A 25,841-nucleotide genomic window follows, 5' to 3' on the forward strand; every position below is an offset into this window, starting at 1 on the left:
AAGAGGAACTTGATCCCGGAGAAGGTAAACTGCAAATTTAGGCGAGTCCACTTCTAAAAACTTTTGAAATTTGTAGAGTATTTAATTCTTGTTCAAATGTCTGTCGCCACTTATTGCCACTTTTTAAGATATTTAGTTTTTTAAGACACAACCTCAAGTTTTGCAACTTTGAGTTATTTTTTATATGGAATGAAAAGAAGATGCTATTTTAACTTTCTTAACAACCGCAGCGGCTAATATAACCTTGACAAATAAGAAACGACTTTGGTAACGGTAAGCAGAAAATTTAGCTGCACGCCTATATCAATTATGTAGCAATTACAAAGGAAATTTGAAGTTATTCCAAAAAGATGATGCAAATTGGTTTGAAACCGTTATAGTATTTCTGAAAACCTTGACATCGGTGGGGGTCCAACATTTACCATTCTAGCAAGAGGAACTTGATCCCGGAGAAGGTAAACTGCAAATTTAGGCATTAACATTTCACACATGTGTGATAAACAACAAAAAACCATTTTAAACTCGATATTATTAAATCAGATTTCTAGGAATATTTTTCGTAATCGCAAGGTCTATTAAATCGGGAAGTTTCTTTGGGTCTACCGGCCAGTTGGTCTGCAAGAAGAAACGTAGTCAAGATTTTACTTGGCTTTTATAATTGCATTATAGAGCTGCTTTCCTTTTAAAGTCACGAGACGAGATCCCCAGTGTGTGTGCTCGGCAATGTAGTCCCCTGCTGCTATAAAGTATTCTCCTAGTGAGTTGAAAAACTGCATAAACTCATCTTCAGCTATAGTGAAGCGAGGTGGGCAGTATACGGCAGCTAGGGTAAGTTGGTTGCCCGAATCTAGTTGTATATTTATAGATATGGCCTTTAGGTAGTTTTAAGCAAATTTGTTATGATAGTGGTGCTTAATACGGCTTCTGATTTGAAATCCAGTCCCACATTGTGCTTTACCATCTGGATGAACCGTCTCGACTGAAAGATAATTTTCCTAATGGCCACTGATCCTGATTTTTTTCTTAAAAAGTAGGTCTTTGTCGCTTTATTCTATTTTCGAGGGTACGTGAATTTGAATTTGTAAGTTTTTGTATTTCTTCCAAGCGCTGAGCCACAAATGTTTTGAACCTGGTATTAAGCCAACATAAAACAATCCCTCATAGGGTATTTCCATAGAGATCCATTCACCTTCCACCACCATCCGTTAAAGGGATGGTCCATAAGGTTTTGGCGTTCCAAAAACTTCCCAGTTAGTCCGCCGTTAAATTTTGACGGACTAATTTATGCGATAGTTAGCAGATGTTACTGCGGTCCAGCCCTTTTTCAACGCAGTCCATTCCCGGAAAACCGTTGGAATTTTCAACAAATTTGAAACTCTGGTTTTCACAGAGCACATCATCCTACCACCTTCCGATTTCAGCTAATCTTAACAGCTGTAAGAATTTAAAAAAAACTTTTAAAATACTTTTTATATCTTTGTAAAAGTAAATGGAACAAATATAAAAATCTGAATTTTTCTTTAAATAATATTTTAATGATAATAATTTTAATTGCACCAATAACAATAAAAAATTGTTTAAAGATCTCAGTGGACTGATTTCTATTAATTCGAATACATATATACCTATATTTAAACATTTTACTGCTACCACTGATTTGAATTTGTAAACAAAAATAAAATGTATTATAACAAATAATATTCATATTTTTATCAAAACCCAATAGTAAATACGCCCCTATATTGGGGACCAAGTTTGAAAAGTAGCAAAAGAAAAAATATTCTTGATGCGCCGAAATGCAATAAAGGCACATATGCTCCCGTGTATGAGAATGCATGATCACACATACATACAAAGACCAATTCAAGCGCAGGGCAACCTTCTCTCTCTGCGACTGAACGACTGAACTCGTGCAATGAGTGCGCGAGCATAAAAATGAGAATAAGAATGAGAGAAGCGCCGGGGCCTGCTGCTGAGAGCACCGGGGGCCTGCCGATAAAAAAAATGTTGTGTCCAAAATCGTTGTATGAAATGACCAGTTTATATTTTGTATGGTTAGTGGTAAAACTTAGTAGAGCTTGATTCTGTTGTTAAATTAAAACTCATTTTAACAAATACTAAACTAATAATGTAAGGTTTCTGGAGTGCTGAGAGTGTGTTTTACCAAAAAACATTAGGGTAATTCCAAATTTATGGACTACATTTGTATTTAGAAAATGGCGCTAAATATCGAACACTTGCGGAACCTGCGGGTGGTGGAGAATACATTTATAGAGTACTTTTAATTAAGAGCACCAAAATATACTGCAAAATTTAACTGTGTTAACTGTGTCTTCGAAAACCATCATATTTATTTAATTTACCGGTTCGTTTCTATGGCAGCTATAGGATATAGACGTTAAATAGCAAAGATTTGTTAACATCGTAATACGGTTTAAAAAGTTAAATGTTACACCATCCAATTTAAACAGAACTCAAGATGTTAAACTAAAAATTAAATAAAAAAAACATACTAGACGGATCACATGACACCTATGGGATTTAGAGGTATAAAAAGACAATTTCATAAGTTTTAAGCTTTGAGCTTTTAAATTAAGACTCGCTAAAGGCAAGAATATATCGTCGCAAACGTCTCCACCTTTGCGTTACAAACATCTGACCAAAATAAGAATGCCGTCTGCTAGGGTATTAAAATCCAGTATAAATATACAATCTTTTATCGGGGCTTTTATTTATATGAAATAAAGTTCGCAACATTAAACAAAATTTCATAACATTTTCAAGAAGCTTTACTCAAATAACGGGTATACGCTTTTTGTAATTAAAATGCAAATTTTTTAAGTTTATTTTGTGAGATCTCTTCTGTCCAAGTGCGATTTCATGCCAATATTAGAGCAATGCAAATCAGTGCCAAGACGTATTTAGTTTATCACTTGTATGGCAGTGCGTTGTCAGTTAATCAGATAACAACATGAAGTACTGCTTCTATTCTTTTACATGGCAAATTGCAAATTGTCAAATATTGACTATGTATCATCCGACTGCATTTTTAACTTATTCGAACGAACCGACAAATTTGATTGCCCAATAATGTCGTTTGATTTATCCATTGCGTACGTACTAGATAAGTTAACCAAGGACTCTTGTGCAATGTCTATGGCCATTGAATCTAAATTAAACGCATAGCTAGTGTCTGTTGCTGGTACATTTGGTGTGATTGAGGCCGAGTATTCTCCCAAAACATCTAAGTTTGTGATTTGTTCCAACTGCGTCAATGAGTTGGCCGAGCTGTTTAAAGAGCCCGAAAATTTTAATAATCCTGAAAAATATTTAAAAGTTAACAGGGGTTCATTATTATATAAATAAATGTATGTAATTTTACGGTTATTTTCATTATTATTCATATGCGGTAAATATGAAAGTGAAGACGGATAATATCTTGATGCCCCGACGTCCATTGTGCTAAGACCACTAATTCCGCCAGAGTCAGCAGAATGCGTTGTAGGCAAACGTGGTGACGCAACTGTGGTTTTGCTAAAACTTTCTACTAAAAGCTCAGTATTCATTAGGGGTGCTTTTGTTCCACTTAATGATCCGTCTGGAGCATTGTGGCATTTAGTAAGTTTCAAGTCCGTTTCTGTAATACCTCCATGTTTAAGACGAAGATTGGAATGGCTGTTATCCCTTTTTATTGTTAAGGAGATAGATGTCGCAGAGGTTGACAATGACGCTACATCGGTCGCCAAGTTCTTGTTTTGCCCTGAAATCAAAGATATGTACTAGAAACATGCACTGTAAACTCTATAACTACTTTACCTATTACTGGTGATTGGTTTCCACTAACACCAATAACTCCACCAGCGCCACTTGAGCTACTTGGCGGCCTAGGTAAGCGCCGTCGAAGCCATGGATGCTTCAAAGCCTCGGATGGCGTTAATCGTTTGTCTGCATCCCATTCCAAGCAGCCACGTATAAAATTCAGGAAGAGAGGATCTTTGCATCCATCTAGCGCCTTGGATAAACTCTTTGAGCATGGTGGACCACGAGGTTTGCCTCGACGTGATTGTCCACCAATTAGGACCACCATTCCATCAGACATCGTTCGGACAGTGCAATACCGTGGATACCCCTTTGGGCTGAAAAAGGATTTCGACCTCTTCGAGCTGGCTAATATATTTTTATTTGGCATGCCCAAGACTTCAATAATGCAGGCCAACTGGTCGCTTTCATTTTCACCAGGGAACAACGCGTGTCCAGATAGCAGCTCTGCTAGAATACAACCCAAAGACCACATATCGATTGCTCTTCCATATTTCGCCCCCAAAATTACTTCAGGAGCACGATAAAAACGCGACTGTATATAGGTGTATATTCGCTGATTCTCAAAGCAGGACGACCCGAAGTCAATAACCTTTAATAATTAAAAACAGAAAGATATACAATTGAATTTTGAAATTACTGTGATTGTTGTATATGTATATATAAAATGTTGTAAAACTTAAAGCTTAGTCTTCGTAGTTGTTACCAACATAAAAAACAATGTAGCAGCTCTGCTAGAATACAACCCAAAGACCACATGTCGATGACTAATTGATGATATAAATATTAGGGCGTCATAAAATTCCTGCGGTATTTTTAATGAATTTTCAAATATTTATAAAACTGGTTAATAATTTGCGATTTGAGTCAAATATGCTCCGTATTTTTCGATGTCACACTAGATGCCAACTTAGTAATGCCCCTCTAATAGGAGCTTGTTACCCTATTGGGAAAAAACTAGGAGAGCCAATTTTCCCAGGCCTCTTTTGTGGCCAACTTCCGACTACCAAGCTCGTTCGCCATTAACAGAGACGGTTTGATGACTAATGCCGAGGTCTTGGCTGCTACTATGCCGGTCTTCCTCGACCAATTCAGAGATTTTGTCGCAATTTTCGACGACTATCCTTCCAAAGGGAGGACCGGGCTCAATTCAACAATCTTTTAAAAGTACCAATCAGCGGACACTCCAGTGGTGTCACCTGGTTCGTTGTGAAGCAATGCCACATCGTTAGGAATAGCGTTTTTACTAAAAAATTGTTTTGAGGCATATTATTAATAATGATCATGATCAACTTTCGTACCAAGTTGATCGGACGACTCTATCTAAAAGCTGCCACAGGGACGAATTTGTAAAATTTGATAAATTTGGATGTTTTAAAGAATACAACAGTTTTAATATAATATAATATAATAATTTAAACTGTTACTCGTAGAGTAAAAGGTTATATTGTATTCGTTAAAACGTATGTAACAGGTTTCCAACCCTATAAAGTATATATATTCTTGATCAGGATCAACAGCCGAGTCGATCTAGCCATGTTCGTCTGTATAGACGTCGAGATCTCGGAAACTATAAAAGCAAAAGTTTTGAGATTTGGCATACAGATTCTAGTAATTCCTACATCCTACAACAAAGCCACACTCACTCTTACGCGCACAAATCGTGAAAGTGTGTCACTCTGTCACTCTGAGATATGTTAGACCGTAGCTATTGGAATCCTTGGAAGACACGAAAATCGATTTAATTATTAAAGTTCGTCTTTATAAAATCCCCTATTTATTTACATAGTACTTTTTAAATCCAGGAAGTATTTAGTTCTCAACCTTTCGGAATTGGTTCATTTAAAGGTTTGTGAAATGCGGAAAAACAAAACCGCTCGGAGTTCTGTGGCACCCAAAATTTTTCCCGCTGAATGGGTTTCCGCTGATTCGCAAACAACGCCCGAGTTCTGCTATTCCCTTGATTTACTTTGACACATGAATTTTTTAAAAATACTACAATCTGTTTGCAAAACACAGAGAAAATTATTGCGTATACATACTTGTATATAGACTTACCTTGATGCCAGACCGACCCTGTTGTTTTAAAAGCACATTTTCTGGTTTCATATCACAATGAATAATGTCATTTTTATAAAGTGCATCCAAACATTGAAGCAGTGAGTGCGCAAACTTTCGTACCAACTGCAAACTGAAACCCTTGAATCCATTTTTTTTTATTAACTCATATAGATTAATGCTGAGGAGCTCAAATGTAATGCAAGTATGATTGCGAAATGTAAAGTAGTCAAACATGTGTATTATGTTCATTGTATTATATTTATCGTGGCGACGCAAATGATGAAGAATGCGAATTTCTTCTTGTGCCTGACGGTGAAACCGCTTTTCGTTGCGCACTATTTTTAAGGCAACATGCTCGTGAGTCTTATGATCGTATGCTTTAATCACCTGTCCGAAGCTGCCTTTTCCGATTATCTTAAGCATTTCATAACGATATGCCACATGGTCATGAGGTATATGAATATATGCACCTTGCTCATTATCATAATCAGAATTATTTGGCCCATAGATTCCTGGGCGTTTCTTAGCATTGGCACCAATAAAATAAATCTGTGGATAGGTAACTATTTCCGTACGCTCGTAGGGAGTCAGCTTATGCATGTATAAAATCATAACTTGTTGCGGTGAAACGACGAGTACTTTTGGTTTCTCATGCAACTCACTTTTTTGTTGGCCTGACATTATTATTTGCTCATGAAATGAAAAAGTGTCGTTTTCCATTACTAAAGTTTCTTTCAACAAATCAAGCGATTCACATTTGGGTTCCGATTGTGATTTAGAGCTGCCGGAAACAGCACCTATATGTAACACGGGAACATCAGTTTTCTTTGAAACTGCCTTTACATTAGGCAAAGATAAGGCTGAAATGTAAATAAGCAATAAGATCATTTTATTCCAAGTTTATGGCGCATAGCAGTTACCTTGAATGGACCTCGAATCTTCACACCCATCGGATGTGGATAAATTATTGACATCTGCACTGTAATTGGCATATTTATTTGATGACTGCTGTGGCAAATCTTCTTTAAGTTCATTAAGCATTCCCGATGATCCATAGCTACCGCTGAAATATTGTAATCCACTGCCCCGACACGGGTGATGACTTGAATTATGAGAATTAGTTTGAAGTATGCCAGTCTGAGCGGAATTTGAGTTAATCATCTGAATTTTAAGCTGAGGTAGTGATATTGGGGATGAAGGTGTTTTTGAGACTTGTAAGTTTTCCGGAAGAGTTGTTTTTAAATTACTTTCAACAGTGTATGTGCTATTTTCGCTTAATGCGTGCGTTTCAGATAATTCGATATGATTATTTTTTTGCTGAGAACCAACCATAGTGCGGTGACTATGGGTATTTTTGTTAAAAAAGTTTGAAAATTGATAACTTATATGGAAAATATTTTATAGAAGTAATTTTAATTATTATATGTTTGGTTTTTATATTCAAAATTACTTATTGGCTGGATTCAGACTAAACATATGTATTTTAAGGTCATTCCATTAGCTACCTTAAAGGAAATCTCTATTCCTTGCCTTTTAGTTCGTTTTAATCATTGACATAACTCTTAGTGCAATCTTCAGATATATTTTTGATTATTAGCCTTCAAATCTGGCACCGAATTTATTTTACATATATGTATGCATATTTAAAACACCATTTTCCTGATATTTAATATCGAATTCAAACGTAATCAAACATATATTTTTATAAGATTAATTTAACTTGGGGGAAATATTAATATTTTTCCCTATGTAATAATGTTTCAGGCTATTCGGTCTTTTTTTTATATTTTTGGTTTTTTATGTGAAATATTAAAATATTTTATTTTCTCCAAACCATTTCCCTTATAAATCATTGAACATATGTAAATTCAATGGCAAAGTTATTTCACTGACGTTTTTAATGCAAAGACGCTACCTTTCACGTGTGTCATACAATGCATTTTATTAGGTTTCTTATTAGAAGTTTGTTTTCTCAAAAATATTCTTTTGCTTTCGTTGTTTTGATGAAGATATAAGAAGCGGCGATCCATACATGTTGTTTTTCTTTAACGCTAAAATAAACAAAGCTTTCATGTACTAGTTGAACATTTAATTAAATTGTATTTTGTATACATATATAACGCTCAGATTCAATTGGTTACTAAAACAATAACTGAATTTAATAAGTTTTTAAAATCCACCTCACTTTAAAAAACTAACTCATACTCTTACATATGAACATAAGTACATATCCGTAATGCAAATATTTATAATAATAATACCTCAACGCAGTCACTTTTGGAATATTGTCAACACAGTATTTTCACGCATAAATGTATTTATTACATCCACCAATTATACACTGCTAAACACAAACTTTGAAAAGTTAAACACAGAAATAATTAAAAATTAAGCTAGAATTATTGAAATACATTGGATTGGATGCTTTTCTTTTACAATTTAACCAATTTACATCGTACAATTAAATTCGAATACACATTTTTTCAGAGCGAACAAAGAGATCAATAGTGTGGCCGTGTCATCACTATTATTTTACACCACCCGGCTCACAACTTTTTATAAGGAATTTTCCTATACCATCAATTACCCAACAAGGTTATGTACCGTCTTCACACAGCCGAAAAAATAAAGCAGCGCTTACACAGTTTCCGATTGTAGAAAATAAGTGTTGGCACTAACCATATGTTGTATGTTGTATGTTCTGTTTTTTTACATACCGAAGAACGGATATCATTTTTTTGGCTCAATGTCAACTAACTAAATTTATTTTGATTTTTTTGATAACATTCCTTAAGTTTTCAAAGATCTTATTGTTTTGTTTTATTTAAATTCATACTAATATTAATTTGAAAAATTGAAACTATAGTACAAAGAACTATAAAACAATTAGGACAATTAAAAATATGCACTATCGAGGTTCTTACAGCTCTAGGATGCACCTACTAGTTGCTTTGGTCATTGGGTGGTGTAGATATTGTATGACTCCTTTTTACGGTAGACAAAAGCTTGAACATATTTTTTGATTTTTTTTTTTTGTGGTCTTCCGAAATTCTTGTGCTAGACTTAAGATCATATTAGTCTAGTATTCTCAAAAAACCCAACGGCTTTTCTGGGATGGACTGCGTGGAAAGAGGTGTGCACCGCAGAAACATCGGCTAACTATTGCATATATTAGTCCGTCAAAGTCCGTCACATCTTAACGGCGTACTAACTGGGATAATGGAAGGTGGATGGATCTCTGTTTCTGGACAGCAAGTGCATAAATTTTCACGAATAATTTACGGTTAATTAACGGCAAATTATGGTTTAAAAACTTAATGCACATTTTCTACGATTTTCAAATGTAAACTCTTCGCCGATGCAAAGAACTTGCCCTTTCCACCTGTTCCAAAAGTAAAGATAACCCGTTTCTAGTAGTCATGTGCAATCGATAATTAATCATAAGGGGTAGTAAAGTTGCCGTTGCAGACTGAACTATTTTCAAGTGCAGTATTTATTTTGCATATCTATATCTACGCTTATACGCTGATAATAAATATTTCAATAATAGTAAAGATTCATTATTCCGCTGACATATATAACCGTATTGTAGAAGCTACTTTTTGTTTAATACATTTCCTATAGCTATATACAGTACAGCCACCCCTTGTGCTCTGTTTAGTTATCGTGAAATTTACACATACATAAGTCTGTAACGTGAGTACTTTGTGGATAACGGTTTACTGAAAACAAAATACTTGTGAGCTCGATTTGGTGCAAGAGGTACATATATAAAATGAAACTTTCAACTTCTTAAAGAAAATTAACGGGTTTTTCCACCCTTACCGGTAGGACTAAAACTAATATATTTATCATTATGTGTGTAAGGTTGTGTTGTACAAATAAAATGTGAACTTGTATAAAGCTCTCTAATATATGTAAGCTAAGTAAATACGATTTAATCTACTGTCAAGGTCCTAAAGAACAAAACGAACTCTTAAATTAAAAAAAAGGGTGCCATATTTAGCATCAAACATGTTCGTTACCTCTATTCATTTGTAAAGCAATATATATATTTAATTAGCTACCCTCCCTCCCTTAAGCTAAAGGTCCAAAAATATTTACGAAATGAAAGGCTTGGCTTAACTTGTGTACATAAAAAAGTAAGAAAATAGTTTTAAGGGGTTTAGCTCAAAAATGATTTTTTAATTTTATGGCTTTTTAAGAAACTTTGATTGGTTCTTTTGCTCGTTTTCTTGTTGAAATATTCCACGCAAGGGATTTAACTTTAGCATATCCTCAGATTATAGTTTTTTCGTTGTATCGAAAGTCTAACCAAAAATTTTGTAACGCAAAGAAGGAGACATTTCTAACCCTATATAGTGTATCAAACAAAAACACCTCTTAACAAGGTAAAAAAGAAAGTCGTGACGATCGCACCATCAACATACGAATATACAAAAAATGAAAAACATTCGACTAAATAACTAAATTTTTAAATGTTCCCATTCGGGCCGCTTTACCCAGGTATTTAAACTTTTTGCCTACACAGGCATTTTTTATCGCAGCGTACCGAATGGGTTATATTTTTGTCATATTTTTCTAATTGATCCCATAAATTATTATGAATTATTTAACAATATTATTTAAATATATAAAAAAAATTTAAAAAACGTTATAATTTGTTTTATTATTTTTATGATCGGGTCTATTAAAAATACAATCCGATTTAAGCAAATTTAAAACATAAATAATAAAAATCCAAACATCTTGAAGAACTAAAAAAAGTAAAAAACAGCAAATTTATAATTATATACTACCTGCAACAGGAAGACAACTTTTGGAAGAGATTCATGCAGATAGCTTTAAAACTGAAAGACTAGTTTGGGTAGAAACGGACGCACAGACGGACTTGGCTAGGTCGACTCTCCCAGTAAACAAAAATTTATATACTTATAGGGTCTGAAATGTCTCCTATACTGCGTTGCAAACTACCGACTGAAATTATATTACCTTCTGCAAGAGTATACAAATTGAAAAACAGCAAATTAAGTGTTTATTTGCCCATGGGACCCGGGTCGTTCCGACTTTTATACTACCTTCAATAGAAGGTAGACAACTTTTGTGAAGTTTAATGTAGATTCAAAAAAATTTGCTTAAATTTGTTGCATTAAGTACATAACATAAGTCGGAACAAGCCGGTTCGGATGAAGTTCCCATAGGAACAATCGGAAAAATAAATTTAAAAAAATTATAACTTTTCTGTTTTTTGTTTTTTTTTAGTTTTTCGAGATGTAGTGATGGTTAAATATTTCAGAACTACGGTTTAAATTTCATTAAAATCGGACGACAATATTATGTAGTATATTAAAAAAATATTTAATTTCTATATGTTTTAATTGTTTAAAAAAATTCTTTTGGAAATAGTAATAATTAAATAGTTCAGATTTACAATCATCAATGTTTTAAAACATATAGGCATATAAATCGGAATTTAAGTCTTTTCATAAATATTTAATTTTTGCAATACTGCAAGTGTATATAAACATCGACTTGCCGAAGTTGCTTTTTTGCTTGTTTTTAATAAAATGGTTCTCGTTAAATTGGTGATGCATACTTTTAGGAGAAAATTCGTTTTCAGGCAGCGTTAACAGGTGCTCAGAACTACTAACCATACAACTTATAGACTGGTCATTTCATACAACAAATTTGCACACAAAAATTTGATTGCGGCAAACCCCCCGGGCTCTCTCTTTGTTTACAAATTCAAATCAGTGGTAGCAGTAAAATGTTTTGCATATGTATATGTATGTATGTATTCGAATTAATAGAAATCAGTCTTCTGAGATGGGAACAGGGCATATCGCAGTCCTGTCACTTAAAACACTGACTGCTCTTAATTGGTTGAGAAAGCTTCACACTAAATCAGTTTTATTTGTTGTTTTGCGAGCGGAAGGTGCCTGCATACCCTACCGACGATTGCTTTTAAGGGGAGCGGGCTTTTAGGACACTTGTTTTAAATGTTATGTTTAGTGATCTTTGGTTGATTTATTTTTTAGTTATTCGAAGTGTAATTTTAATTTTCTTTAACAATTTTAATTGTTTTTAAACAATTCGTTATAGTTCAAGATATTGGTACAATTCAAATTATAAAATTATTATCATTAAAATATTATTTAAACCAAAAATGCGGATGCCAATATCTTGGACTATAACAAATTTTTCAAAATTCGAATTATTTTCGGAGATACCGCCGATTTTGTGCGTTTTTCTCGGAACTAATTTTTTTGAGGTGGTTTACGTGATATTTCAAGTTCTACTGAACTGATTCCTTTTAAATTTGATATATATTTTATTTATAAAACTCTTTATAGCGTCATCCTCGGACCTAAAAAATGTTAATTAAAAGATATTTTTAAATATTTGAAATATTTGTTCAAAAACTTTTTTTGTTTTCAAGTCAATGCCATTTTTTATTTTTACTCTTGCAGAGGGTAAATCATATTTTTAATGTTTTCAGGAATATTTAATTTTTGTAATAGCTGCAAGGGTATATGAACTTCGGCTTGCCGAAATTTGCTTACTTTATTGTTATATATATATTTTTTTTAATGTGGTCATCCCGATAGCGACATCATTATTAATAAAGAATTTGTTTGAATTTTGAATTTTATGTCAACCAGGACGAACCGTTTATTTTTTTTTATTTTTTTTTCAATAGAAAACATATAAGAAAATTTATTTTAAAAATGTTATTCGTTGTTATTTTATTTTACTTGAAAATATGCCCAAAATTCAGGCTTCTAGACCAGAATACCCGCTAATTCTAAATAATTCTTTGTTTATTTTGAACCTTAATTTTACAAATCTAACCGTAATTCTTAAGGGCCGCCTTGGAAATCCAAAATGGATGCCCATATGCGATTATTTTTTCAGAGAAAATATAAATCGTGAGGGATATTTTGTACATGGTTTAATTATGCATTCATCAAAGTTGCTTAGAGAATTTTTGTAAACTTTTTATACCTTTGCAGAGGGTATTATAATTTCAGTCAGAAGTTTGCAACGCAGTGAAGGAGACATCTCCGATCGTAAAAAGTATATATATTCTTGATCAGCATCACTAGGAGAGTCGATTTAGTCATGTCCGTCTTTCCGTCCGTTTCTACGCAAACTAGTCTCTCAGTTTTAAAGCTATCAGCATGAAACTTTCTCAAAAGTTGTCTTTCTATTGCAGGTAGTATATAAGTCGGATCGAGCCGGATCGGACGACTATAGCATATGGCTCTCATAGGAACAATCGGAAAAATAAATAAATAAATAAATATTATAACTTTGGTGTTTTTTAATTTTTTTGTTAGTTCTTCGAGATATAATAATGGTTAAATATTTCTGAATTACGATTTAAATTTCATCAAAATCGGACGACTATAGCATATAGCTCCCATAGGAACAATCGGAAAAATAAATGAAACAAAATTATAACTTTGTTGTTTTTAAATTTTTTTTAGTTCTTCGAGATAAAGTAATGGTTAAATATTTTAGAATTACAGTTTAAATTTCATAAAAAAATCGGACGACTATAGCATATAGCTCCCATAGGAACAATCGTATAGCTGCCATAGGAACTATCGAATAATTAAGCTGCAAATCATCAATGCTTCAATGTGTTTAAACATACACGCAAGTAAATCATAATTTTAACGTTTCCAAGAGTATTTAGTTTTTGAAATAGCTGCAAGGGTATATGAACTTCGGCTTGCCGAAGTTTGCTTCCTTTCTTGTTATTGAGCCTTGTATTAATTGCTCTTAAAAAGTATCCTACAATGGTCCTCAAATGATTTATCTGGAATGGTATCGTTTTTGAAAGTATTTCGAGAAAAATGCGTTTGAAGTTTTTATACTTGCCAATGAGTATTTGCAGGAACATAATTCTTTATTACCATCAATTTGCGATACCGCCTCCATAGACTTGCCCTTTCTGAGTTGCTTGGACTTAAGACTATCGGGAAACATATGAGCTAAAAAAAATATATTTGGAAAATCTCAAGATGTCTTACCCCTTTATAAATGTTATTTACTAAATTGCAACATTTCATTTTTGTTTTGTTATTTGCAGAATTGAAAGTGAATTAATCCTGCTTCAGTTTATTTTGAACAATGATTGATCCTAGTTCAAGTGAGGAGGAAGGCGAAGATGACCCAATTGCCAATGTGCCATCAAAAGGACGTATTTCACAAGCGCCCAAGGGTGCAGGTGCCGTTTCTGTAATAGTTGGATCCTCAGGTTCCGGTGTAGGATCAAATATTCCTTCATCAACCTCTAATAGTGATTTGGCCGGGAATCAGAGACAATCGAATATTAGTTCTGTCGGTAACCGAAGTGAGGCTGGAAACATTGGTGCGGCGACCGGATTGGGAGCATCCTCTGAGCAAACACACTGTACCCGAGTTGATGGAGGGAATCTTGAGGTTCCCAACAATGGCATTCCAAGGTGGGTAATAAAATATACAAACAAAAAAAAATACAGTACTAATTTCTACAAGATAATACTTGATTACGAAGTCGTAGATGAACTATAAAATTGTGTATACGCTCTGGATTTTATTTTTTTTTGTAGAAACATGTAATGTGTTATGTCATGCATATGCGGTGGAATTCACTTTTCTTCAATTTACAGTGAAGTTACTCTATTTTTTATTAGCACTAAAAATACAAGCTAATTTGAAAACAAAAATAAATTAGTACCTAAATACCTAAATTGGCACAGTTTTATGATAAATAAAAATCTTTATCTAGATAAGGTATACGGTATCAAAAATTGTACTTAGGTACGTACCTAGGCTACGTTTTTTTACAAAACGTCTGAAGTCGATTTAATTTTTAAATACAATACATATATCTAGATTTAGACAGACCAAAGCCTTTTTTTAAATATATTTAATAAATACATATTCACAAAAGCTAGGGTGGACTAAAAATTTTATTTTCTTATCTAGTGGTGTTTCGCAAGAAACTTTAAATCAGAGTATCGGATCCTCAAGGGCAAACTCTCTACCACGACCATTATCACCATCACCATCTTTAACCAGCGAGAAGCCTGAAACAGGAGATCCGCATGTAAGTACAATAAAAAAAGTCTTAATTGTATTGTAAAGAAACTCATCTTTATGAATACGTTTGAAATAAAAACACTTGAAGAACTTGGTTGAGTACGTTTTTCTTGCGAAGAAAAAATTAACTGAATACTTGAGAATTGTATACCTTTTCCCGAAAGCTGTCTCTCTGTAACAGATTGTTTACTTAATTATTTTTTATGTATTTATTTGTTGTTTATATCCCGACTTTGTGGTTGTTATAAAATATCTTAAAAACTAAGAGTACAATTAAATCACATTACAAGAACAATAAGTAGTTTAACATTCAGACACAAGCTTTACAGATAAATACATACATTAAATTGGTTTTGTGGTATTTACTTATATATATATACTTATTATTATTATGTATATACTTATTATAAAAAATGAATTTTGAGTGAAAGTAGGTAATTAAAAGTGATGAGGTTCTTCCCGAATAACCTCTAAGTAGAGCTGAGCTCCGTATTGATTTACACCCTTCTAAACTGTTGTAACTGCTTCCTTTTGTACCATCCTGCAGCTATTTTGTGCTTTCCTATATCCCTTAATGAATTCAACTGGTAGTCCTCGAAGTACCGCGCCCTCATCTGGTTAAGTGATGGGCGACGGCAAAGCATGTGCCCAGGTGTCTCTTGTGTGTCCGTTTCTTTGCAGCTTCTGCAGCTCGTGTTATAAGGCAGTCTCATCTTCATGGCGGGCACTATGGCCCAATGGCCGGTGATGACTGCAGTGATCCTGCTGATATCTCTTTTGCCTTTAGTTATCAGTTCTCGTGTCCTCCTGCTATCATAAATTACCCAACAAAGCTTCGATCTCCTGTGATCTTGCTTTCCGACCATCTTTTTTTGGCTCGTATTTTAAAATGATCATGAATCCTTGACTGGACTGTGATCAGGGATACTGGTATAACTGTAGTATTCGTGTTATCAGCCGACTCCATTTCGGCCAGTTCGTCAGCTTTCTCGTTTCTTGGTATGACTTTGTGTCATGGCTCCCATGTTATTTGTACATAGTTGCTTGTCGCAAGTGTATTAAGGGGGATGGTTTCCGATGCTGAAAAATAACAGATTTTTGCGATTTTTTTTCATTTCTGGGTGAATATAAAAATTCAAGTTTTTTGCACATATACATATACACATATTATTATTATTATCTATGATTTTTATACCCTTGCAGAGGGTATTATAATTTCAGTCAGAAGTTTGCAACGCAGTGAAGGAGACATCTCCGACCCTATAAAGTATATATATTCTTGATCAGCATCACTAGGCGAGTCGATCTAGCCATGTCCGCCTGTCAGTCTGTCCGTCTGTCCGTCCGTCTGTCCGTCCGTCTGTCCGTCCGTTTCTACGCAAACTAGTCTCTCAGTTTTAAAGCTATCTGAATGAAACTTTCCCAAAAGCTGTCTTTCTATTGCATGTAGTATATAAGTCGGAACGAGCCGGATCGGACGACTATAGCATATAGCTCCCATAGGAACAATCGGAAAAATAAATGAAAAAAAATTATAACATTGCTGTTTTTTAATTTTTTGTTTAGTTCTTCGACATTTAGTAATGGTTAAATATTTCCGATTTACGGTTTAAATTTCATCAAAATCGGACGACTATAGCATATAGCTCCCATAGGAACAATCGGAAAAATAAATGAAAAAAATTATAACTTTGCTGTTTTTTAATTTTTTGTTTAGTTCTTCGACATTTAGTAATGGTTACATATTTCCGATTTACGGTTTAAATTTCATCAAAGTCGGACGACTATATCATATAGCTCCCATAGGAACAATCGGAAAAATAAATGAAAAAAAATTATAACTTTTCTGTTTTTTAATTTTTTGTTTAGTTCTTCGACATATAGCAATGGTTAAATATTTCAGAATTATGGTTTAAATTTTATCAAAATCGGACGTCTATATCATATAGCTCCCTTAGAAATAATAAAAATATATAAAATAACTATCAAATAATTGACCTGCAAATCATCATAGCTTCAATGTTTTAAAACATATACGAAAGTAAATCATAATTTTAATGTTTTCAAAAATGTTTAATTCTTGCAATAGCTGCAAGGGTATATGAACTTCGGCTTGCCGAAGTTTGCTTTCTTTCTTGTTTATTTTTATACCCTTGCAGAGGGTATTATAATTTCAGTCAGAAGTTTGCAACGCAGTGAAGGAGACATCTCCGACCCTATAAAGTATATATATTCTTGATCAGCATCACTAGACGAGTCGATCTAGCCATGTCCGTCTGCTCGTCTGTCCTTCTGTCCGTCTGTCCGTCCGTTTCTACGCAAACTAGTCTCTCAGTTTTAAAGCTATATGCATGAAACTTTCCCAAAAGTTGTCTTTCTATTGCAGGTAGTATATAAGTCGGAACGAGCCGGATCGGACGACTATAGCATATAGCTCCCATAGGAACAATCGGAAAAATAAATAAAAAAAATTATAACTTTGCTGTTTTTAATTTTTTTTTTAGTTCTTCGACATATAATAATGGTTAATTATTTCAGAATTATGGTTTAAATTTAATCAAAATCGGACGACTATATCATATAGTTCCCATAGGAACAATCGGAAAAAAAATGAAAAAAAATTATAACTTAGTTGTTTTTTAATTTTATTCTTAGTTCTTCGACATATAGTATTGGTTAATTATTTCAGAATTACGGTTTAAATTTCATCAAAATCGGACGACTATATCATATAGCTCCCATAGGAACAATCGGAAAAAAAATTTAAAAAAAATTATAACTTAGCTGTTTTTTAATTTTATTCTTAGTTCTTCGACATATAGTATTGGGTAATTATTTAAGAATTATGGTTAAAATTTTATCAAAATCGGACGACTATATCATAAGCTCCCATAGAAATATTAAAAATATATAAAATATAATTATCAAATAATTGAGCTGCAAATCATCAAAGCTTTAATGTTTTTAAACATATACGCAAGTAAATCATAATTTTAATGTTTTCAAAAATAGCAATAGCTGCAAGGGTATATAAACTTCGGCTTGCCGAAGTTTGCTTTCTTTCTTGTTTTATATATTTTATTATTTATTCCGTGGCGACGGTCTCTTCAAGAAAATAGTCTTGCGTGCGTAAAGCCTGGACACAGTAATATTAAAAAAAAAATTTAATTGATTTATTTAATATATTAGCTTATAGTGCGGATGAACGAAACTAAACTAAAAAATGTACGATCTTGAATTTTTGGGGCGGTTTTAAAGTGGGAGGTACTATTTTTAAATAAATAATCAACCCATTATTGCCTGTAAGAAAATTACAAAATTTGTTTATCTTAAAATTTGTACAAAAGTTCATTTAGGTCGGACCATTACTTTTTGAGTTACGTTAAGCACCGACTTGAAAAACGCGTCTAAAATTTTCTACGTACCGCATATCTGCCTTGAGCAAGACTACGAGATAATCAGTATCTCAGCCAGTTTTTGTCCGATGGACAAAAAATGTTCTTAGGATATTATTGAGATGTTGTACTTTTATATAAAAAATTTCAAACCATCCTGCCCTCTTAAGGGCCGACTTGCAGTCGGCTACTAGCACAAAGTTAGTCCTTACTTCTGCGGGAGATTTAATAGTATCCGAGTATATCCTTACTTTGGTATTCCCAAGGGACTGCTGTATGGAAAGATTAGCTGCTTCCAATATATGGAGTACCTCAGCCTGGAAATCTGTCGCTGATTCCGGGAGGTGGAATTTCGATTCTATACCCCAGCTTTCCATCTTGGATCCGTCTGTGTAGAGTAACTCCTCATCTCGTCCGGTCAATTTTTCTCTCTTCCAATGTTCTCTTGTTGGGAATTTCGTTGTAAACTCGTTTCCAAATCTTAACGTATGCTCAATCCGGCATTTGTATCTGGGCTACAATGTGAAAACGACGCTGTTGCCGAGCTTGTTGTTGTAGTCGTTGTTGTGAGGGCGGATCTCCTGGCCATTTCTTTCTGTGTAATTGGCGACTGAGAGTGTCAAGGGGTGTTTTGAAAGCTGAGAGGCGCGGGAGAGACTGATTTGAGCAGTCATGAGATGCAGAGCGTAGACAATTTAAATGTGCGCCCCAATGTTCCATGGATGTTTACCACGATTTCAAGAACCATTCTTTCAGTTTAATCTAATACAAAAAAAAGACAAACCTTACATTTTGTTGTGAGCTTAACCTTCATTAAAATATTTTTTAACAATTTTAAATGTAATTTTACTAATAAATTGGCCTGGAGATAAAATAGTAAATTTTTTTTCTTCCTCTTTCAATAGTACCGTTTAATCCGTCAGAAAAGCAACAACAAAATATTTTCAGATTAATTATACGATTGATATATTTTTAGTGTGCACGCCCTTGGCCAAGAAAGCAAAAATAAAATGCATGACAATTGTAAAATAATGAAATAACTATTTTCGTATGTTATTTTTATTTATAAAATTTCTTGGTGTGTACGCACGTGGAATGAAAACCAACAACAAAATACATGAAAAAATACAATATTAAATTTACATATGACATTTTTTGTATGTAAATAACGTCCGCACTAATTTGTACTGCCTAAACCTATGATATTTTTGCTGTAGTGCAACTATTCGGCTTAGGATCCTCATACCCGAAACCATCGAGAGATTTTTTTTAAATTTCAAAAAGAAAGCAATCACTTCAAAAGACCTAAAAGCTCTTTGTTTGGTTGTGCCTAAAAGTAGGCATGCAATTTATGCGAAATGTCTAAAACATTCATGTACAATTTTACATGATTGACATAAATTTGAAGTAATTTAACATTAGGGTTGAGAAAGCTTTTTTCAAACACTACTGGCCGCTGCAGTTTCTAACTAACAAAATGTTGTCATTTTTATCACTTCAAAAGACCTAAAAGCTTTTTGTTTGGTGGTGCCCAAAGGTAGGCATATAATTTATGTGAAATGCCTACAATTTTACATGATTGACATAAAATTGAAGTAATTTAACATAAGGGTTGAGAAAGCTGAATCGATTAATTCGTCATACATATGCGGGAGGTTCACTGCAAAAAAACTATGACGAAAAATTTCGGAAGTAATTAAATTAAAGTATTTTAAATACTTCAATTCCGAATGCCATAAGAATAATCAGGTAAAAATAGTTCGCAAAAGTTTGAAGAGGAAGAAAACGACATTGAACTTGACACAGACGGGAAGTGTAATCATGAGTTTTTCAACCAACTCGAGCTAAAAAAAAATTAAAACAAAAAAAACTTACCAAAACAACCACCGTTTCCTGCTACCGTAATAGGGGAACAGTACTTTTCCCAGACCGAATCATTGGTTTTCTGCCACAATGAACCAGGACTTTTAGGGAGTTTAGGCGTTCAGAATTATGACCCAACGATTTGGAGGCTTTTCATAGTTTCCTCAAAAAGAAGCTCGAAGGCGGTTTTATTGGACAACAATTTCAAATATGCTTCTATACCTGTTGGACACTCGGTTCACATGAAGCAGTCTTACGACAACATAGCTTTTTTTATTGAAAACATTGAATCATTAAGAGCATACCTGGCTCATTTGCGGCGATTTGAAAATTTATCTTTGGTTTTGGGTCAAGAATCTTAATATACTAAATATGCATGCTTTTTATTCGAATGGGGCAGCAGAAAAGAGAAGAACAGTGCTTGGCTCCCTAAATGTCATACGTCCTCCTCTTGTAGAGTTTTCAAAAATTGTACTGCCTCTCTGCTTATTAAACTTGGTTTAATAAAACAGTTTGTAAAAAGTTTAAATAAAGCAGAAGAATATTTTTTTTTATCACAAATTTTCCAATTTAAGTGAGGCAAAAATTAAGGAGAAAAGGAGAAAATTAATGAATGACCCAAATTTCGAAAAAAAAGTATGACAGGAAAAGAAAAATAGTGCGGAATGTTTTTAAAAACGTTGTTAAAGGATTTTTAGGAAACCAAAAGTCGCTCAAGTCGCAATGAGCTTTAAGTTAAAAATATGTTGGATGCAAACAGAGCTTTAGGGTGTAATATGAGCATCAAAATTCACTTTCTGAGCAATCATTTGGAATATGTTTTTGAAAATTTGGGCAGCATGAGTGATGAGCAAGGCGAAAGGTTCCACCAGGACTTTAAAGAAATGGAAAAACGATATCAAGGGAGCTGGGGCACCAAAATGTTAGCTGATTACTGCTGTCCTTTCGTCTATTTGTCTGCTTGTCTGTCCGTCTTTCCGTCCGTTTCTACGCAAACTAGTCTCTCAGTTTTAAAGCTATCAGCATGAAACTTTCCCAAAATTGTCTTTCTATTGCAGGTAGTATATAAGTTCCAACGGGCAGGATAGGACATATAGTTTCTATTCGAAATACGGTGTTTTTTAATTTACTTTGAGGTATATCAATTATTAACTATTTGAGAATAACGGTTTTCGTTTTTTTTGTCGGACAAGGTAAAGCAAACTTTGGCAAGCCGAATTTTATATACACTTGCAACTATTGCAAAAATTAAATATTTTTTAAACAGTCCATCTAATCTAATTTACAAAAAAGCTAATTAAGGTGAAAATCATCATCATTTCAATGGACAGACGGACTATGGCTAGATCGACTCTCCTAGTGATGCTGATCAAGAATATATATACTTTATAGGGTCGGAAATGTCTCCTTCACTACGTCGCAAACTTTTTACTGACTTATAACACCCTCTGAAAGGGTTTAAAAACAATGATCGCAGCCAGCTTTGCTGCCTATGAATCTTTAACACACCCCTCATAAAAATTGTTTTAAGAAACTCCAACCTTTTATTCTCCCTGCAATAGTAATTCATGAACAATTTTTCGGAAAGTTTCATGCAGATAGCTTAATGACAGGGGGACTAATTTGCGTAGAATCGGACGGTAGTTTAATGGAATGGTGGCAAAGTAAGCTAAATAAATAACGATTGTTGTCAGCTGGCATTGCTGCTTAAAGCGATCATTTCTTTTTGTCTAGCAACATATTTACAGAAAAATAAAGATTAGAGCCAGGATCAGTTATTCTTGTTTATTACTTATAAGATCGGAACTGTTGTGTTCCCTAATGTGGGTTGGTGGCGGCTTTGGAGCTTTATTGGCTGCAGAGGACTGGTTGCTTCCTCAACTGATCACCTAGTGTGGCAAATCAGTTTCTAAAATTTTTTCAGCTTAACGTTGCAAAATTGCAACGTTAACACCAAAAGTTGTGATGTTACCAAAAATAAACACATTTTTGTGTAAGCAAACACAACATTTAAGAATCATTTCCTCTTAATAATATTTATATTGTAAATTTTTTGTTCTTTGATTTTTTTTAGGACAAACATGAACGTGAAGAAGAGGAACGCAAACGTCGAATCCAGCTATATGTGTTCATATCAAGATGTATTTCATACCCGTTTAATGCTAAACAACCCACGGATATGACAAAGCGGCAAACAAAAATTACCAAACAGCAATTAGAAATTATAACTCAACGATTTCAAGTAAGATGACAGAAATGCATATTCCTTTAACATTTATAACTTTAGCTGTGCCAATGTTTCCTAAAACCGAAAGCCGATTTACTGCAATACAATTAAATACCGTAGACCATAGATCGCATGAAACTGTTGACACTTTAAAAGTGGAACTTAGGCAACGAGGAGTGGATTTCTAATCCAAACATTTATAATATAAACAAGTAAAATTCATTTTCAGATAATTATTTCTTTGTTTAGTGAGTGAGCAACGGATATTGTAATTTAATTCAAAAGTTTGAAACGCGGTAAAGGATCACTAGGATAATCGATCTAGCCATGTCCGTCTGTCCGTCCGTTTGTCCGTCCGTCCGTTTCAACGCAAACTAGTCCCTCCGTTTTATTTATTTATTTATTTATTCGCCAATGGATAAATAAATCTTTTGGTTTTAATGCATTTTAAACAAATTTTCCTTTACGATTATGTGAGTTTTAAGCTGCAAGGGTTTATAAACTTGAAGTTCGTTTTCTTTCTTGTTTATTTTTATAACTGTTAAGTCACATATTTTATCAAAAGAATTACAGCCAAGTTAGTCATCAAAACAGACAGTAGGTCAGCCTAACCAACAGCAGTTCGCCGCAACAATACGATTAGCTGACACTACGATTTCATATATCATATACCAATGCATTTGTCTATAGTAAAATATAAAATCTATAATTGCAATTTCACTTTCCTCCTGCTTTGTAAAAATAAGCACAGATCACATTGGAGATACTATCGAAATAAGTCCTTTTACAGAAATTGTCAACAGACGACAGATTAATTGGAGGGCTGGTCAACAAGGTGACCATCTCCGTCAAAACTATAATTTTTTTTGGTTCCGGAAAGAAAGATTGGTGAATCTCACGCCGGACACACTTTTAAAGTTGTCAACTATGCGACACTTTTAAACCCCACCTTTGCCCCAACCCAAGAGTGTTCAGTTTCCTTGACCAACTTTGGTTGCGAATAGGAGCGTATCAAGCATAAGCGAACAAAGCACTCCCACCTGGTCAGAAACACAGAACAAGGAATAAGGAAGGCGGACGGCAAAGGAACTTCGCCGGAACTACGAAAAAGATACTTATATATTTAAAGAAGACCTTGAAATATTGGTGCATGGCACGAGCCAGAGCCTCAGATTACAAAATTTGATAGGAAATTGGCAGCCAAAAGATTATTTGCCCTTGTACGGAGGACTACATCAGAAGTTTGGAAAGGCTACAGCCAGAGTTCATTACAGAGTATGTAAAATTGGGACACATGAAGAGTGTAAATTCAATACAGATCCCAAACGAGCCTTATTTCATCCCACATCATCAGACCATTAGTCCTACTCTGGTCACTTCGAAGCAACTAAGAGAACAACTCGATAAAATCAGAGACCATTTAGCACCAGACCAAATGCTTTCGGTCTCAAAATCATGCAAGCAGAAAGAACCACAACATACACCTATGTCATAGTCCGCTTGACATATTCATTGGTATCCACAATGTCTCAAAAAGTCTTCAGTGTTATTCCGATCCCCACATGGAAGTCAGGAACATGGAACTCATTCATACTAAAATCTAACATTATTGTGGTCAACGCGCACAGAGATCAATTCATGGGATTCACTGAGAAAGAATACCAACGATGCCAAACTGCTCCACTCATTAAACCTCGTCAATCAAGGGCTGCCTATTTAACGGGTCTACAATGGTATGCGGCTGCTTGAGCATGGGCAACGTCGGTCGTTAGCCTTCACACTCCTGGTTTGCTTTAATATCGCTATAAGGAGAATAGGAACAATAACAAAAACAAAAGATGTGTTGTAGGAGCTGGGCATATTACTGGTGAGCTTTAAGTCTTACTGAGCAATAAATATCTCGAAGACCTGTGCAAAATGTCATTAAGATCCATTGAGTTGTTTGCTAGAAAACTTGACAAACTACTTTGAAAATACGGTTTCGGTAAAAAGGCGTTTAAAGTGTTAAATGAAAATTAAAGTTTAAGGCTGTATTTCCAAAACAATCAGAAAGTACAGAATTAAATAAAAAAAATAATTTTTTGAATAAGTAATAAAAACTTTTAATTTCAGGCGTTTCTTAAAGGTGAAACACAAATAATGGCTGATGAAGCATTTCAAAATGCCGTACAGAGTTATCATGACGTGTTTCTTAAATCAGAGCGAGTTTTAAAAATGGTCCAATCTGGTGCATCATCGCAACATGATTTTCGCGAAGTTTTTCGCAATAATATAGAAAAACGTGTCAGGTAACATAAAAAAAATCATTTAACGTGTTAACGAAGTTTAAATAAACACGTTCCTTCTTTTCAGATCTTTACCAGAGATCGACGGGCTTAGTAAGGAAACCGTATTAACTTCATGGATGGCAAAATTCGACATAATATTAAAAGGAACTGGAGAAGAAGATTCGAAGCGACCATCTCGTATGCAACAATCACTAAATAGCGAGCTAATTCTATCCAAAGAGCAATTGTATGATATGTTTCAACAAATATTATTAGTAAAAAAATTTGAGCATCAAATTTTGTACAACGCCTTGATGGTAAAGCCTTTTTTTATGCTGATTCTTAAATTTATATGGTAATAACTTGAATTTTAGTTGGACTCCGCCGATGAACAAGCAGCAGCCATAAGAAGGGAATTGGATGGAAGAATGCAACGTGTAGGAGAGATGGAAAAGAATCGAAAACTTATGCCAAAATTTGTACTCAAAGAAATGGAGTCTCTTTACGTTGAGGAACTTAAGTCGTCAATAAATCTTCTAATGGCAAATCTGGAATCCCTGCCAGTATCAAAAGGAAATATGGATAGTAAATATGGACTTCAAAAATTGAAACGTTATAATCACAGGTTAATTAACATAAAATATAAATTATTGAATATTTAAATAATTTTGTTCTTTCCATTGCTTCTTGTATTGATTTACAGTACACCGTCATTTTTGTAAGTTACCATAAAGCAATATATTTAATAAGACATAATGTAAACTTTAGAGTGAGAACTAAACTAGTTACAATAATCCTTAATTAATCTTTATTTCGATTCGATTCTATTTTTCAAATTCATGTATATATTGTTGAACCCCGGTTATTGATTACTAAAGTTTACACAACACAAATACTATTGTGGGCAAAAAGAAAGGTGAAATTTCAATATAAACTTTTTATACCCTTGCAGAGGGTATTATAATTTCAGTCAGAAGTTTGCAATGCAGTGAAGAAGACATTTCCGAAATATATGTTCTTGATCAACATTACTTGGAGAGTCAATCCGTCTGTCCGTCCGTTTCTACGCAAACTAGTCAGTTTTAAAGCTATCTGTATGAAACTTTCCTAAAAGTT

At 33.9% G+C, this 25,841-nt stretch overlaps 2 protein-coding genes across 11 annotated transcripts in view; one reads left to right on the forward strand and one right to left on the reverse strand.

Annotated features, from left to right (window-relative positions):
• Nucleotides 1-2,707: 2,707 nt before the first annotated feature.
• LOC108134616 (putative dual specificity tyrosine-phosphorylation-regulated kinase 3 homolog) lies at nt 2,708-8,398 on the reverse strand. 4 transcript variants are annotated; one of them, XM_017254999.2, is made up of 6 exons: nt 8,142-8,398; nt 6,801-7,931; nt 5,878-6,740; nt 3,817-4,411; nt 3,383-3,760; nt 2,708-3,319 (listed from the first exon to the last, which is right to left on the reverse strand). In XM_017254999.2, exons 2-6 carry the CDS (start codon nt 7,210-7,212, stop codon nt 3,027-3,029), a joined length of 2,541 nt encoding a protein of 846 aa, XP_017110488.1. In that variant the 5' UTR covers nt 7,213-7,931; nt 8,142-8,398; the 3' UTR covers nt 2,708-3,026. The 4 variants fall into 4 exon arrangements, with proteins under 4 accessions (XP_017110488.1, XP_041564567.1, XP_041564566.1 ...); XM_041708633.1 differs by having other exon boundaries at nt 6,801-6,982; nt 8,142-8,392; XM_041708632.1 differs by having other exon boundaries at nt 6,801-7,053; nt 8,142-8,392.
• A 923-nt stretch (nt 8,399-9,321) lies between these two features.
• Nucleotides 9,322-25,841, forward strand: part of LOC108134592 (calcium-dependent secretion activator) — a 53,405-nt gene continuing 36,885 nt past the window's right edge. For 4 of the 7 annotated variants that reach the window (XM_041708609.1, XM_041708613.1, XM_041708614.1 and 1 more), the window contains exons 1-8: nt 9,322-9,642; nt 13,979-14,354; nt 14,860-14,980; nt 22,306-22,473; nt 24,571-24,746; nt 24,811-25,042; nt 25,100-25,350; nt 25,429-25,443. In XM_041708609.1, the coding sequence (XP_041564543.1) occupies nt 14,020-14,354; nt 14,860-14,980; nt 22,306-22,473; nt 24,571-24,746; nt 24,811-25,042; nt 25,100-25,350; nt 25,429-25,443 (1,298 nt within the window). In that variant the 5' untranslated portion in view covers nt 9,322-9,642; nt 13,979-14,019. The remainder of the gene's footprint in view (nt 9,643-13,978; nt 14,355-14,859; nt 14,981-22,305; nt 22,474-24,570; nt 24,747-24,810; nt 25,043-25,099; nt 25,351-25,428; nt 25,444-25,841) is intronic. The other 3 variants (XM_041708610.1, XM_041708611.1, XM_041708612.1) reach the window with 3 other exon arrangements.

The sequence above is a fragment of the Drosophila elegans genome, unplaced genomic scaffold (assembly GCF_018152505.1).
Source record: "Drosophila elegans isolate 14027-0461.03 unplaced genomic scaffold, ASM1815250v1 contig_349, whole genome shotgun sequence".
Lineage (NCBI taxonomy): Eukaryota > Metazoa > Arthropoda > Insecta > Diptera > Drosophilidae > Drosophila > Drosophila elegans.